General features: G+C 39.0%; 1 protein-coding gene across 2 annotated transcripts in view; it reads right to left on the reverse strand.

Moving 5' to 3' along the window:
• Nucleotides 1–8,627: 8,627 nt before the first annotated feature.
• The window catches only part of LOC120936562 (period circadian protein homolog 2-like), a 71,140-nt gene continuing 65,081 nt past the window's right edge, over nucleotides 8,628–14,686 (reverse strand). For both annotated transcript variants that reach the window (XM_040349016.1, XM_040349015.1), the window contains exon 23: nucleotides 8,628–10,878. In XM_040349016.1, coding sequence (XP_040204950.1) covers nucleotides 10,780–10,878 — 99 coding nt within the window. In that variant the 3' untranslated portion in view covers nucleotides 8,628–10,779. The remainder of the gene's footprint in view (nucleotides 10,879–14,686) is intronic.

Raw genomic sequence — 14,686 nt, forward strand, 5'->3', positions numbered from 1 at the left:
GTTTCTTCCCTCATTCAGGTCCCCATACCGAACAATATTTTGTGGAAAACCTAGGTCTTCCTCCCTCTGAAAAAACGGGATTTTCTCGAATTTATAATTATGCTACAAAGCTTTGGTTGGATGAAACCGTTTCGGGCTCTATGACAGCTTATGAAACTAGATGTGACCAAGCCATAGGAAGGAGAGGGGGGATTTCTATTATTTATAGATCACTAGCTGATAATAGTCAAAAATTACCACATATGATAGCCTGGGAGAAGGATCTTCAGATTAAATGGGATTTAAAGGACTGGTATTCTAATTTTGAAAGATCTATAAAAGGGATTACTAATGTGTCACTTATAGAAGCAAATTTAAAGATCTTCACTAGATGGTACTTAGTGCCCTTGAGATTAGCAAATATTTATCCTTCTCAATCTCCTCTATGTTTTAGAGGATGTCGTGGGGTTGGTTCTATGATTCATATATGGTGGGAGTGCCCGAAAATACGTAAATTCTGGAATATGGTCTTTCATATTATTAGACGGATAACTGGTTGTAATATTCATCAATCTCCATCGATTGCTTTATTGAATGGACTCATACCACAAGCTCACAAGTCTACCAGGAAACTGATATTGTTTATCCTTGTAGGAGCTAGAATTTCTATAGCTGCTGCCTGGAAAAAGACGTCTGTTTCGATATTGTATATGAAAAGGAAGGTGACTTGGATAATGGAGCAAGAGAAGAGGATAGGCTTGATGTTAGATTCTGATGACCAGTTCAATGAAATTTGGGGACCATGGTTAAAATACCTGGGTATAATGAACAACTTATAGTTTAATAAGACGATTCACTGCATATTGTGATGTGGAATTGGCAGGTAGGCTACCTACTCTTATCTCTCTCTTTTCTAAATTTCCATTCTATTTTTCCTTTTTGGTTTCCTATATCTTTTTCTTTTGATTGGGGTTCTTTACTCTATTTTTATTTTATTAGCTATCGTAAGGTACATTTAATACATGATTGTGTAATTTGAGGATTTAATCCTCTATATTCCTATATAATTTTACTTAGTCCATTCCGATGGAACCTTTTGTCGCCATGAGTACTCTGAGATTTCCGGACTTGCCATTTTTTTTGAGTTATCGGGATCCATAGACTTAATCTTAAAAATGGTGTCAATTCCTCAAACGCTTTGTTACTTTAAATGTTTAGTGATGCTTTAAGGTATTGTAAGGTTATTACACTGATCCAGAAATAAGGAGTTGTCAGACATAATATTGATCTTCTCAATTTGAATTTTTTCATTAATCTACTTCTAATTCACCAAGTGAATTTGCTCTATAATGAGTAAGTAGGGAGAAAAAGATAGAAGACGGTGGGAGAATTAGGAAGGATGTGGGGATGTGGGGTTCTGCTCTTAGTGAAATGTTTGGATTCTTACTAAGTTAAGGGGGTTATAAGATGGTCATTTGAGAATGAAATCTATTTTATTGACTAATATAACATATGTTATGGTATGACAAGTATCGACTTTTACGTTGCACTTGAATATCACTCAATAATGGCATGCAATGCCAAGCTGCGGTTTCCAAAGCGAGCAAAGTCCTTTCTTGTATTAAGAGAGGTATGGACTCCCGAGACAGAGATATAATTTTGCCCCTGTACAAATCATTAGTAAGACCTCATCTGGAATATGCAGTTCAGTTTTGGGCACCAGTTCTCAAAAAGGATATCGGAGAACTGGAGAAAGTGCAGAGAAGAGCAACCAAACTGATAAGAGGCATGGAGGAGCTCAGCTATGAGGAAAGATTAGAAGAACTAAATCTATTCACTCTTGAGAAGAGGAGAATTAGGGGGGATATGATCAACATGTACAAATATATAAGAGGTCCATACAGTGAACTTGGTGTTGAGTTATTCACTTTACGGTCAACACTGAGGACAAGGGGGCACTCTTTACGTCTAGAGGAAAAGAGATTTCACCTCCAAATACGGAAAGGTTTTTTCACAGTAAGAGCTGTGAAAATGTGGAACAGACTCCCTCCAGAGGTGGTTCTGGCCAGCTCAGTAGATTGCTTTAAGAAAGGCCTGGATTCTTTCCTAAATGTACATAAAATAACTGAGTACTAAGATTTGTAGGTAAAGTTGATCCAGGGTAAATCCGATTGCCTCTCGGGGATCAGGAAGGAATTTTTTCCCCTGCTGTAGCAAATTGGATCATGCTCTGCTGGGGTTTTTTGCCTTCCTCTGGATCAACTGTGGGTATGGAGTTGGGTGTATGGGATTGTATTGTGTTTTTTATTTTGTTTGTTTATTTTTTTGAGGTTGAACTGGATGGACTTGTGTCTTTTTTCAACCTGACTAACTATGTAACTATGTAACATTATATAAGGAAAATTACGGGTAAATACTATATTTCCGTTATAACAGTTTGTGGACACATGATCTTTTTATTTCTTCCACATCTATTTATTTTTGAATAAAGAATGGTTCTTCGATTGAGACCAAAGTATGGTTAGGAATATGTGATACCGAAATGTATCTTCCTGTACTGCATTGTGATGATATCCTTGATGTATGAACTCTATTGTACTGTTTACATTTTTAAAATAAACTTAAACTTGATTGAAAATAACCAAATCCAAAAAAAATCGATAGACAGTCTATCCCAGTTACCCATACACATTGTTACTTATGTATTCCAAAAAAAAAAAAATTCAATGTGTCCTCACTTCCTCTCCATAGGATCACAATATCATCTATGACCCCCCCCCCCCCCCGAAAAGAACGAATTTTGGTATTTTTTTTCAAAAAATTGCTTGGTCTTCCCTTTGGCTTAACAAGAGGTTGGCAGTACTGGGTGCATACTTGGCACCCATAGCAACCCCTTTGATCTGATTATAGTAATCAGCATCATGTCAAAAATAGTTGCTAGACATAGCTTATTCCAAACTATCGAGTATCATTTTTTTTTTATCAGTTCCTTTCTGAGGTCTGATTTATTTACTAATGCTTTATGGGTTGTTTTCAATACATCATGTTGTCTTAAGCTGGTATAGAGAGTGACTCTACATAAATAGTAACTTACAGCGTGTCGCTCTCAACTCTTCTTAAAATTTTGCCATCTCTTAGGTATGATGAATATTCCTTAACCAAGGGTTGTAAAAAACAGTCAACATAGGACACCGAGTTTATATATCACTGGTACACGGGGTGTGTATGGTGTGAGATATTTAGCCTCCTTTTTTTGTTAGAATCTTTTTCTGGGCTATTTTCACTAAATGCTTTAATTTTGCCTTCAGTTTATTTGTAGAGTTCCTTTTTATTTTTGGTATGTATTAGTGTCCCCCACTAGTTTATTTAACTCAGATTTATAGTCCTCCTTCTTTAACACAACAATCTCTCCCCCTTTATCAGCTGCCCTAATCACTACATTTTTTTTAGAGCTTCAATGCCCGATTGGATATTACCTTTTTCGTCTGGATTTGGTTTTAAGTAATAGAATATATTTTTTCTACCATAGTCGGAATTTCCAACAAGAAAAGTTTGATGTGAGCTTTTGGTCGGAAATTCCGACCTTGTGTAGGCACCATCTGACTTTTTCTGTCGGAATTTCCGACAGCAAAAATTTGAGATCTGGTTCTCAAATTTTCAGACGGGAAAAGTTATTTCCGATCGTCTGTATGCAATGCTCGGAATCATTGAACTTAATTTTTCTCGGCTCGTTGTAGTGTTGTACGTCACCGTGTTCTTGACGGTCGGAATTTTGTGTGACCGTGTGTATGCAACACACGTTTGAGCCAAAATTCAGTTGGAAAAAAAATCCATGGTTTTCTTGTCTGAATTTCCGCTCATGTGTATGCGGCATTAGGGTTAAAAATTGATTTATTCCTTAAACCACTATTTTTAAAAACTGGAGTAATATCTTTTCTATTGGTCGGTATTTCTGCAATAAACTTTTTTACATTCAATTTCTTAACAAACTTCTTCTGTATCTACAGTTGTGCGCATAAGTTTACACACCCTGGCAGAATTTATGATTTTTTGGCCATTTTTCAGAGAATATGAATGATAACACAAAAACTTTCCTTTCACTTATGGTTAGTGTTTTTCTGAAGGCATTAATTATCAATTAACTGTTTACTCTTTTTAAATCATAATGGCAACAGAAACTACCCAAATTACTCTGATCAAAAGTTTACATACCCCAGTTCTTAATACCGTGTATTGCCCCCTATAACATCAATGCCAGCTTGTGGTATTTGTGGATGAGGTTCTTTATCTTCTAAAATGGTAAAGCTGCCCATTCCTCTTGGCAAAAAGCCTCCAGTTCCTGTTCAAACACCCAATGCTGGGACAAGCACCCCCGCTCTCTATCTACTTCAGCCACCCCCTTCTTTATTCAGGGACATCTAACCAGAGCATATGATGCACTATTTGGAGAATGCCACCTTAATCTCCTAAAGATTTTGGAGAATTACTACCTTCAACAGACACTTTGAAATTTGACTGGAGAATTCTACCTTCCCTGAAGAACTATTATTCTTTATAGACACACCGAGATATCGCACTAACCCGTATAATCTGAATATCACGGACAAGGAAACTGCCTGCTGGAGAATCGCATTTATTGGACATACACTGGCAGATTGACTCCTATTAAGATTTGGGGAGATCTCTGTATGACGATAAGCGGGATCAGTGAGTAACCAAAGCAGACTGAAGCACTGAGAAATTGTATCAATTGCTGTGAGTAATAGGAACTACCTGCAAGTTGTGGGAATTCCCTCATGTTTTTTTGCTGATTGAACCTGTGATATTGTATCAAATATGGTGAAATAACAATCTAATAGACCGGATTTGCAGTGCACAGTTTATTATAGTTCTCCAAGTGTCTGAAATTCTCCTTGCTCCTTATAATTAACTGCCAGGACGAGAGCAGTCGGGACCGATTACACTATTGGTTACACACACCTGCTTGTCAGGGTGTTTCCCACTTGGACAGCAAAAAAAAGCCCTTCTTTTTGCATATTGGTGTGACTAATTCTTATTCTGTCCTCCTTTAGCCCCATTGACCGACTGACTTGTGACCAGGGTATCTTTATGGATATTATCAAGTGTGACCGTATGTAGTGCTTCTTTCCATTACGGGACAGTTTACACAGGAATACACTACCCCGTTTTAGGAACAAATTGCAGGGGTCCCGTTTACAGGTGGTTTTGAGCATAATCGTGCTTTATTTTGGGGAGGGTGGGTCTGTTGACTGTGTGGTTTGCCATTCCTCTCCTCAATTTATGAGAGGTGGACTTGCCTTACACAGTCTGTCTGTTTTTAGAGGAATTAACCTTGGGGAGGGTCAGACCACCAAGGAACTCAAACCCTTTTTAAGCAATACAATTCATTTGTAGCTTAACTCTTTAGGGTGTGTAGATTTTTTTTAATTTTTGCTTGTTGGTTTTGATTATTATTGATTACAACACACACACACATTTATTCAGTGAGTACTACATATTTAGAATAGGTGGGGCTCCCATGTTTTCCATTTTGTATACACTGGTTCCAAGTACCCCTTGTATTGGTCCCTGTGGTTCTCCCCTATTTGAATCCCTTAGTGGCAATATAGAAAACAGCCACTAGTGGCCAGTACTTATTAACGTTATGATTAAAGATTTTAGTTTTTTAAACTTGATTTTATATTTTATAAGTGTTAGATGGAAATAAATACAAAAATAGAAATATTTTATAATAGAGGAGAATCTTAGAACTAATAGGCATGATTATGGCTGCATAATATAAAAAGGATGGCTCTGGATTCAATCGGATTGGCCCAGGCTGGTTATGAAGTATATAAAAGCGAGTCAGACGTATCCAAGCACATAACCCCTGAAGAGGTCAGATTTAGGTTGATGAAACGGCGTTGGGTGGTGTTTGAGATACGTTATTTCCGGTCAGCTAGAATGCAGGTGGAGTGCTAACCGGCGATTCATATACAATATATGCTGATCCTTGTCTTCTTTGATGTAAGTTCAACACAATCTTATTTTTAAATAAACAATTTGAATTACTGCATGAGAGCGTTTTTTCCTCTCCCTCTCTAAATGGCAAAACTGTAGTTTTGAATACGCTAGCTATATTTTATATATATATATTTTTTTAATGAATGACAGCAGAAGTTTGGATTAATTCCTGTGACCTCATGTATTACATCTTTGATTTTCCCATATGCATAATTTGACTCCCTGTAAGAGGGCCCAATTATTCTGGTGAGTGCATTGTGTGTCTGTATGCTGGTGGGGAGGAACCGTTCCTATACTCACAAAGACTTTTTTTTTTTTTTTTTTACATGTGGGATCTATATACAGACTTCACAATTTTTATAATTCAAATGAAGATTTATTTGTTTATTCACCATGGTGATTTTTGATATGTAATTTATGATATCATATAAAAGCACGGTTCCTTTGTTTATGTTCATTGACTGTATTATGACTTATTTAGATTCACAATAGCAGTGCTAGATTGTGGGATTTCAAGAGATTCCGACAGTCCAAGTGCCATGATCCGACTTGTTAATGACTGACCGAAGCCATTGCTGTTACATGATTAGTGCAATAGTTCCTGCTGAATAAAGTCATGAACGACCTCTTCATCATACTTTACAATATTTCCCTTCTTTCTCCTCACAGTGATAATTAAACATTTCCTGGGTATAAATGACAAGTGCATTGACAGTTTGGGGGTTAAATCTTTCTGGAGATGAGGAGGCAGAGGATGTGTTGTGCTCTTAGACTGCATTTCACGCTCGCCCTGTCCCAAACAAGAGCCCACATCTGCTGGAGAGCACAGCAGATGTCCTGCAAACAACACGCGACACCTGACATGAGGCTACATTGTTCATCCAGAAAAACTTATTACTGTAGAGTGTGTCTGGATTGCTAATGCCTTTCAAATATTTGCTAGAGTGCCTGCTGCACTGACAACCACCACTAGTGTGGGTCAATTGGCCTGTACTACTAAATTACATAGATACAGTATATAGAATGTTGCCGACACAATTTCTTTTTTAGCTAGCATCAGGAAAATCTTGCACCTATACGAAAAAAACTTTATGCTTACATATACGAAATGAACAACAGCAAACAAATGTTGGTGGACAACAAAACCGTGTCTGGCTAAAAAAATATGCAAAAAGGTTACACCATATAACGATTATACAGGGTGCATACTTTGCCGATTGCAATCTCATCAGTATTGTCACGGTCATGCTGAGCAAGCACACACATTTGTATAGGAGTGTAGTACCCTCTCATGGTTATACAAGCACATTACAATTATGTTTTTAATCCATTTAATCACATTTATGCTTCACGGTCACCATATTTAGTATTGCACAATCATAACCCAAAACTAGCATTTTTGCCTTGCAAATCTGGCTACCCTGCGAGCCAAGCCCTGAGAGTTGTCAATACCTCCATCTTCGCAAAGGCTCCAACTATGCATTTGTAAAGCTATAAATACACTTCTACTTTTGGGCCCACAGCAACCTTGCCCACACCTATCTGAGGGAGAGCATACAATACATAACCCGGATACAAGGCTGCAGTCCCAGCCAAAACCCCAAGAAGTAGTCAGCCAAAGCTGTCCATACAGGATTTTTAATAAATGTTTGCCGCAAGAAATACAAGGACTGCTGACTTGTAGTTGCCTGTTATGCAGACCCTTTAGCTTCAACACTTTAGGGTGCCTGACTGCAAAACCTAAATCCTTATTTGCATAGTTGTCCTGAGTCAGCGACATTGTGTTAAAGCCAGAGAGTGAACACGACAGCAAGGGAACTAGCAGTTTCACTATGAGAAGTTAGCAAGACAGTTTCCATGTTTCCTTTAAACTTTGGTTAAGGCAAACCAAGTCAACTGTCCGAGTTGAAGAGTTTCATAACTTTCCAGGCAGTGTGAGAGGTTTATCGAGTGTACATGATGTTGGAGAAGTGACATTCTGTGCATCCATACAAAATTAATAACAACATGATCACATCATTGGGCAGATTCACAAAACACATATAAGAAAAGAAAAAATAACTGCTGTGCAACACAGCCCAATGACTACTCTCTCCTGCAATCCAGAATTTACAGCTGAAATGACTGCCCAATATAGAAACATCAACCATAGTCCATATATTTAAAGCAGTTCTAGTTATGAACCAACTGCTTTCAGAAAGTGATTGGTCAGGAACGAAAGACAGGAGCTGCCAGACTTGTTTTAAAAAAAGTCTAAGTGTGGAATACACACAAGGAAAATCCGATGAAGGGCAATCTGATGTTCCTTGTCGTTTCACAGCAAATCAGAACTGATTAACAAAAATTGGTACGAAAATTCTCGTACAACAAAGATTTTTTTTTGTTGTTAATCGTTTCTGATCATGAGCAGTCTTTCTTTTCTGATTTTTCTTGTACAAAAACAGTACACAGCTACAGTAATCTCCACCTTGTTTGAGAACTGATTCTTTGGGACACATGGTGCTTTGGGAAAATAAATATAAGTTTGTAGAGGCATCCTTAGAGGATTTTGGAAGACATTTTAAGTGTCATTGTGCAAATATCATTGTATTCAATTCTCCTGTACAAAGATTACACAAGCCAAATTAAAAAATAGAATGTTATTTTACTGGCATTTCTCTACCAAGTAACAGACAAGCCATAACAAGGTCAGGGACAAACAGAATATAACCAATGACATTGTAAGATTTGGTCACATGGTGTAACAGTCGATGGTAATGGAATAAAAAAATACACACAAGAAAAAACTAGCAGGTGCACTGATCAACAGTTTAGTATAGCCCTCCAGCTGGCTATTGGTGATAATTAGACTAGTCAAAGGGTGCATGTGCATTAGGATCTGTGCATCGAGCGTGGTGGTGGATAGCCTGGATGTGCTGCCAGGACCCAGGCAGCTAGGTTGAACGTCCACGGCTCCCCCTTCTCCTGTCGGATCTTGAAGTGGTTTTAGGAGTGTAGCCACAGTGGAATCCTTATGCTGCATCTTCACACAATGCAAGTTTGACCATTGTAGTTTTTTTATACTTTACCATATTAAAGATGATTTACACTAGGGTGGCTTTGCACGCTCTTTTGCGTTTTTTTATAGCTGGTAATAGAAAATACAGGTGCAGAGTCCAAGCTACATCTGTTTACATCCTTGGACAGGAGACTCCACTCATATCATATCATATCATGTACACATCACTGAATGCGGTGGAAGACACCTGGTGTATCCGATGATACAATAACACTTGTCACATCTTCTCATCCATGTTTCCACACTGCAGTGCTGTATATTCATTCTGCTACAAAGACATCACCATCTCTGAACACAATACACAAAATCAATGTACATGATTTTCAGACAGGCACAGTGGTTTGCACTTTCACACACACAACTTACACAAAGTCTTTGGGACTATGGAGAGGCAGCTATGAAGATGAGGCAAACTTGGTAGCTGCTGTACAGTAACTAAGGTGCATGGAGTCCTGCCTCAACTGATAGCACAGCCCCTTCATATTATGAAATAGTCTTTTTGCTAACCTAAGACCACACAGCATTGCATCTATAGCATTTACAGGTGTAGAAATCTGTGCAGAGTACCCATCCATAACTCAACAATTGGACTGCATATTATGACATTGAATTTATAACCATGTCTCTTAGAACTTTAATTATAAGAAAGCCTGCTGATGGCGCTCCATTCAGTAACTGTTAATCACTTAGAAGGTACTCCATTCAGTAACAATTATGCAGATGGTGCTCCATTTAATAACGGAAAAGCATGTAGCTAGTGTTCTGTTCAGTCATTGGAAAGCCTGTAGATGGTGCTCCATTCGATAATTGAAAAGGACGTAGAGGAGGCTCTGTTTATTAGTGGATAATTATGCAGTGGGTGCGTCATTCTGTAACTGGAAAGCATGTATATGGTGTTCCGTTCAGTAATGGAAAAGATCGGAAGTTGGTGCTCCATTCAATTACTAGAAATCTGACAGACTGCTTCATTCAGTGACTATACAGCCTGTAGATGCTTTGTTCAGTATTGGGCGGAATTGGTGCAGGCTGAAATTTAGAACACCAGAAGCTGTAAAGATTTTAGTGATGAATACATCCAATGTTGGGATGAGCATAGGCAAGTAAGGTGACAGTGCTTTATGTTCCAATCACATTTCACTGGTTAAAAAAGGAATAAATGTATTTGAAGGAATAAAAAAAACAAAAAAAACAAACAAACACACCTTTTAAAAAACCTTTTTCAAAGACTGCATTGCTCAAAGATAGCATTTTGTTTCCAAAAGCATACAAAGACTGTATTTATCAAACATTTAAAAAAAGGTGTTTTAGAAAGTAGCTTATACATGATCATAAAACAGGTCTATTTCTACTGGGTAAAGACATTTACACACAGTAGTCCAGTGTTTCATTACAGACTGGGGAGACCAGATGAGTAGATAGAAAAATCCTTCATATTTTAATAAATAAAACTGTACAACATATATCAGCATTTACTGTATACTGCAAACCTGATAAAAACTGGAACCAAGCTTGGTTTCAGGGTTTAAAAAATACCCCGTAGGTACCAAGATTTCTGGCAAGAAAAGGACTACGTGGAGCTGTAGAGATGCAATGGCAGATCTCAGCTTGGGAGCTGGCGGGAGATCGATGACCACGCAATCGCAGCTTTGACAAACAGGCCAGGTAATTGAATTAATATGCCAGTTGTATTTGAGGTCATTACATAACGATATGCAGCATTAATCACACGATTCCATGATTCCACTGAGCTCCAGCTCCTGTATAGTTCCTGAGTACTCTGAACAATCTACACCCTTCTCCTTGCAGAAAACACAACCCTGTAACAAAACAAAACACAAGTTATTTCTTATGGTAAGAACTATACTATATAACAGGCTCTGTATAAGCAATGCTGGGAACAGGGGCAACACGATATAAAAAAAAAAAAAAAAAAAAAAAAAAAAAACACCTCTTGATAAACTCTTGACACGTGTCAGCTTAAAGCAGAATGGGGCAAATCCGTTTTATCATACAGTCTTCCTACCAATATCCCATGAAATGTCCTCTTTGGATGGTTTCTACTCAAGTCAAATCACTGTTCTTTGGTCCACGTGTGCCCCTCTTACTCATTGTTGTGACCCTCAACCAGTTTAAAACATATCTAACATTTGCTAAGTACAATAAAATTCCATCTAGACTAGAGGAATAATACATTGCATGAAGTTCTACAGATCCATACTTTCTTTAACCACTTCCCGCTCAACACGGTCATATGACTTTGTCGACTTTAAGTGGGGATATCTGAATGACGTTGTACTATTTTATCCCCAAAAGGGGAGTGTTTTTTAAATGAAATGATGCCAATGACTGGTCCATAATTATAATACATATTTATGTATACCCATCTGAAAACCATGACATTGTGGAGTTAGTACTGCTCTTCTAGAAAGCAAAGCAAGGGAATTTAACAAATGCTATAGATCTATTTATTAACTTTAAGTGCAACTTTATGAAAAAACTAAAAGATGGGAGAACAGGCAGGATTTTGGATGCAGAAGTGACATGCTAGGTCTCTTCTGCATTAAAGTTCCTTACCTGCCTGCAATGCTGTCTTGTGGCCTAGGCAGCACTTTGCAGGGGGGCAGCACGGACAGTGTCCCCGCCGGCTTGCGCTACACTGTTAGGCAAATTAGTTTAGCGCCCTCATAAATCAGCTGCACTGCTTCCAGTATGTGGGCGGTTAACATTCTGCACCTGTGGGGGGGGGGGGGGGCGTTGCTTCAAATTTTTTACATTCCCTGTCCCATTGCAGAGATTTCCCTTGACTTCCTGTCCCATAGCCAAACAGGAAGTAAGAGGAAATCTATGCAAATTAAGGGAATCCATTGCCCCCCCCCCCCCAGGCCATCAGAACTAGTGTCCCCACTTGAAAATTTGGATGTATATTAGAGGTCTATAAGCGGTTGAGGATATCTACACTTGATTGATTGAACCAATCACATTATATTTTGACAGTAAACTGAAGCCTATGGACTATTTATATCCACAATAATTGCATAGTTGCATTTCATGTTGTGTTGTATTTTGTTTTGTTGACCACATTTATATAGGTTTTATAGTTGCACCGCCCCCTATCAACAGCACACACAATGACCGTGTATACCCATGCATTACAGCAACTTAATGGTAAATCGCTGGTCGGCACATGGTTAAACAACCCTTAACATTCTCAAACAATGTTAAGATATTCTAGGACTGAAATTCAAATGTAAGCATTGAGTATGTGCTCCATCTGGTATCTAGGTGTTCCGCTTCCCTCCCACAGTCAAAATGGTAAACTGTTACTTCCCATACACTGATCGTAGCTCAGAAGGTTCAGCAGGGACCGGCAACATTTCTATTAGTGAGGCCATCCCAGCCTGACTGACCTCTATTTTGGTGGGGGATTTATGTGGATGGAGGAATTTGTTTTGTTTTGTTGTTTAGCCCACTGACTAAGTGAAAAAGAACACTAACAGTGTATAGCCAGTTTAAGACTGTAATCTTGTACAGGGCAGAGACTGATGGATATGGCTCTATGACTAGGTAAAAAAAATACAGAAAATAAAAATTAACTAAACACAACAGTCTGGTCTTAACAGCAACAAAGTTTATACTTGAACTACAAAAAGTAACACCTTATCCAGATCCAGACAGACACAGCTATTTCCAGGTCAGGCTTATCCTGTAGCCAAATATAGTTTCTGCCAAGGACAATCCGATTAGCGAATTAACTAGCAGAACTTGGTTTATATTCCAACTGTGGTCCAGAATAGGACAGAAAACTGCCTCTCAAGTTTGAGTGTAAAAAGCCTGGCAATGCTCAGATCTGCTTTCATTATTATAGTGGGAACAAATAGGATATTCTCTTGAGTACTGTATGTTATTTCAACAACAGAAAATATTTCAATACGTGTAGTTTACACAGTTGTGCCTAAACACAGCTAAAAATCTGTAAAATGTTAAAGTAAACTGAAATGAAAAGTGAGGCCAGGGCATATTACAGACCTTATTCTACTTTTACAATGTGAATGTATGCAGTCAATAAATTAAGATATTGGTTGTTGCTTATAGTAAACTGGTCGCAGTCAAAAAGTACACTTCAAAGCAGTGTTCCTCAATTCCAGTGCTCAAGGCGCACCAACAAGTGATGTTTTCAGGATTTCCCTCAGATGAAACGACTGTGGTAATTACTATGGCATTGAAACTAATCAAATCACCTGTGCAAAATAATGGAAAGCCTGAAAACATGACCTATTGGTGCGCCTTGAAGACTGGAATTGAGAAACACTGCTCTAAGGCCTCATTCACATCTTCTAAAAGGCCATGCTATGGTAAGTATACCTGTAGCCGGGATCCCAGGTGTTTCTGATCGGTGGCAGCTATTGGAGTGTACACCTTAAGAGAATTACGACCAAAGCTCTTTTAGCCATGCCTCTCACGTGGGCCACAGAAGTGCACTTACTTGTGCTCTTATGCGAGCCAAAATCAGGTTAAAGCCCACTGCTGACTGATGTCACAGACCCGCTCCACACTCTGGACAGATCCCAACAATTTCAGGATCCACCCAGATGACTTACAGGCAGCTGGCTCAGACTCTCGCCGCTGAAAGCATGAGCCACCTGCCTGCAAGGCATCTGGGTGGATCCTGAAATTGTCAGAACCTGTCCAGAGTGTGAAGCGCAGTGGCGGCACGTCCATAGGCGGCGCCTGGGCGCCGCTCCCCCTCCCCAGTCAGTAAAAAAAAAAAAATTTTTTTTTATTTAAACATGTCCCTTTAAAAAAAAAAAAATCCAAAAAAGGTCCTTAGGTGCACTGTGTCCGAGCGCCGGGCACAGTGCAGTGTGGGTAGCGCCACGTCTGTGCAATCACGGGATTGCAGACGAGGCGCTACATTGGCAGCAAAAAAAAAATGCCTTTGTGGCGCTCTCCATCGCGCCACTGTTTCCGGCGCGATGGAACAGGTAAGCTATGCTGCCTGGCATGCCATCCATGCCTGCGTCATACAGTAACAGTGCATGTATTATATACTGCGGCACAATTCCCCCCCCCATTAACGGAACCCCCCCCGCAAAAATAGCGGCTGTAACGGCACCCCCCCCCCCCCCTATTCAAATGTCTTTTTTTTTTATTGGTGGAAATAGCGGCCGTAACGCCCTTCCCCCCCCCCCTTTATTAAAAATGTTTTTTTTATTATTTAATTGGTGAAAATAGCGGCAGGAAGGGAATGCCTCCCCCCCCCTGCTTATTCAATTGTTTTTTTATATTTAATTGGTGGAAATAGCATCCGGAATGGAACCCCCTCCGCGCTTATTCAAAGTTTTTTTATATTTAACTTTGGGCAGAAAATGCGGCCGGACTCTAATCCACCCCTCCGCCTATTCAAAGTTTTAATGTTTTTTTTTCAATATTTAATATTCGCCCCTCGCTTATTCCAAATATTTTTATATTTAAAGCAGGGGTTCACCCAATTTTTTTTTTTTAACATTACATTCAGCTGAGTTGTCAGAATGACAATCGGCTGTTTTTTTTTATTTTATCCCCGTACATACCGTATTTTCACCGCCGCTTCCGGGTATGTCTTATGCGGGACTGGGCGTTCCTAAT

Source organism: Rana temporaria, chromosome 4 (genome assembly GCF_905171775.1).
Source record: "Rana temporaria chromosome 4, aRanTem1.1, whole genome shotgun sequence".
Lineage (NCBI taxonomy): Eukaryota > Metazoa > Chordata > Amphibia > Anura > Ranidae > Rana > Rana temporaria.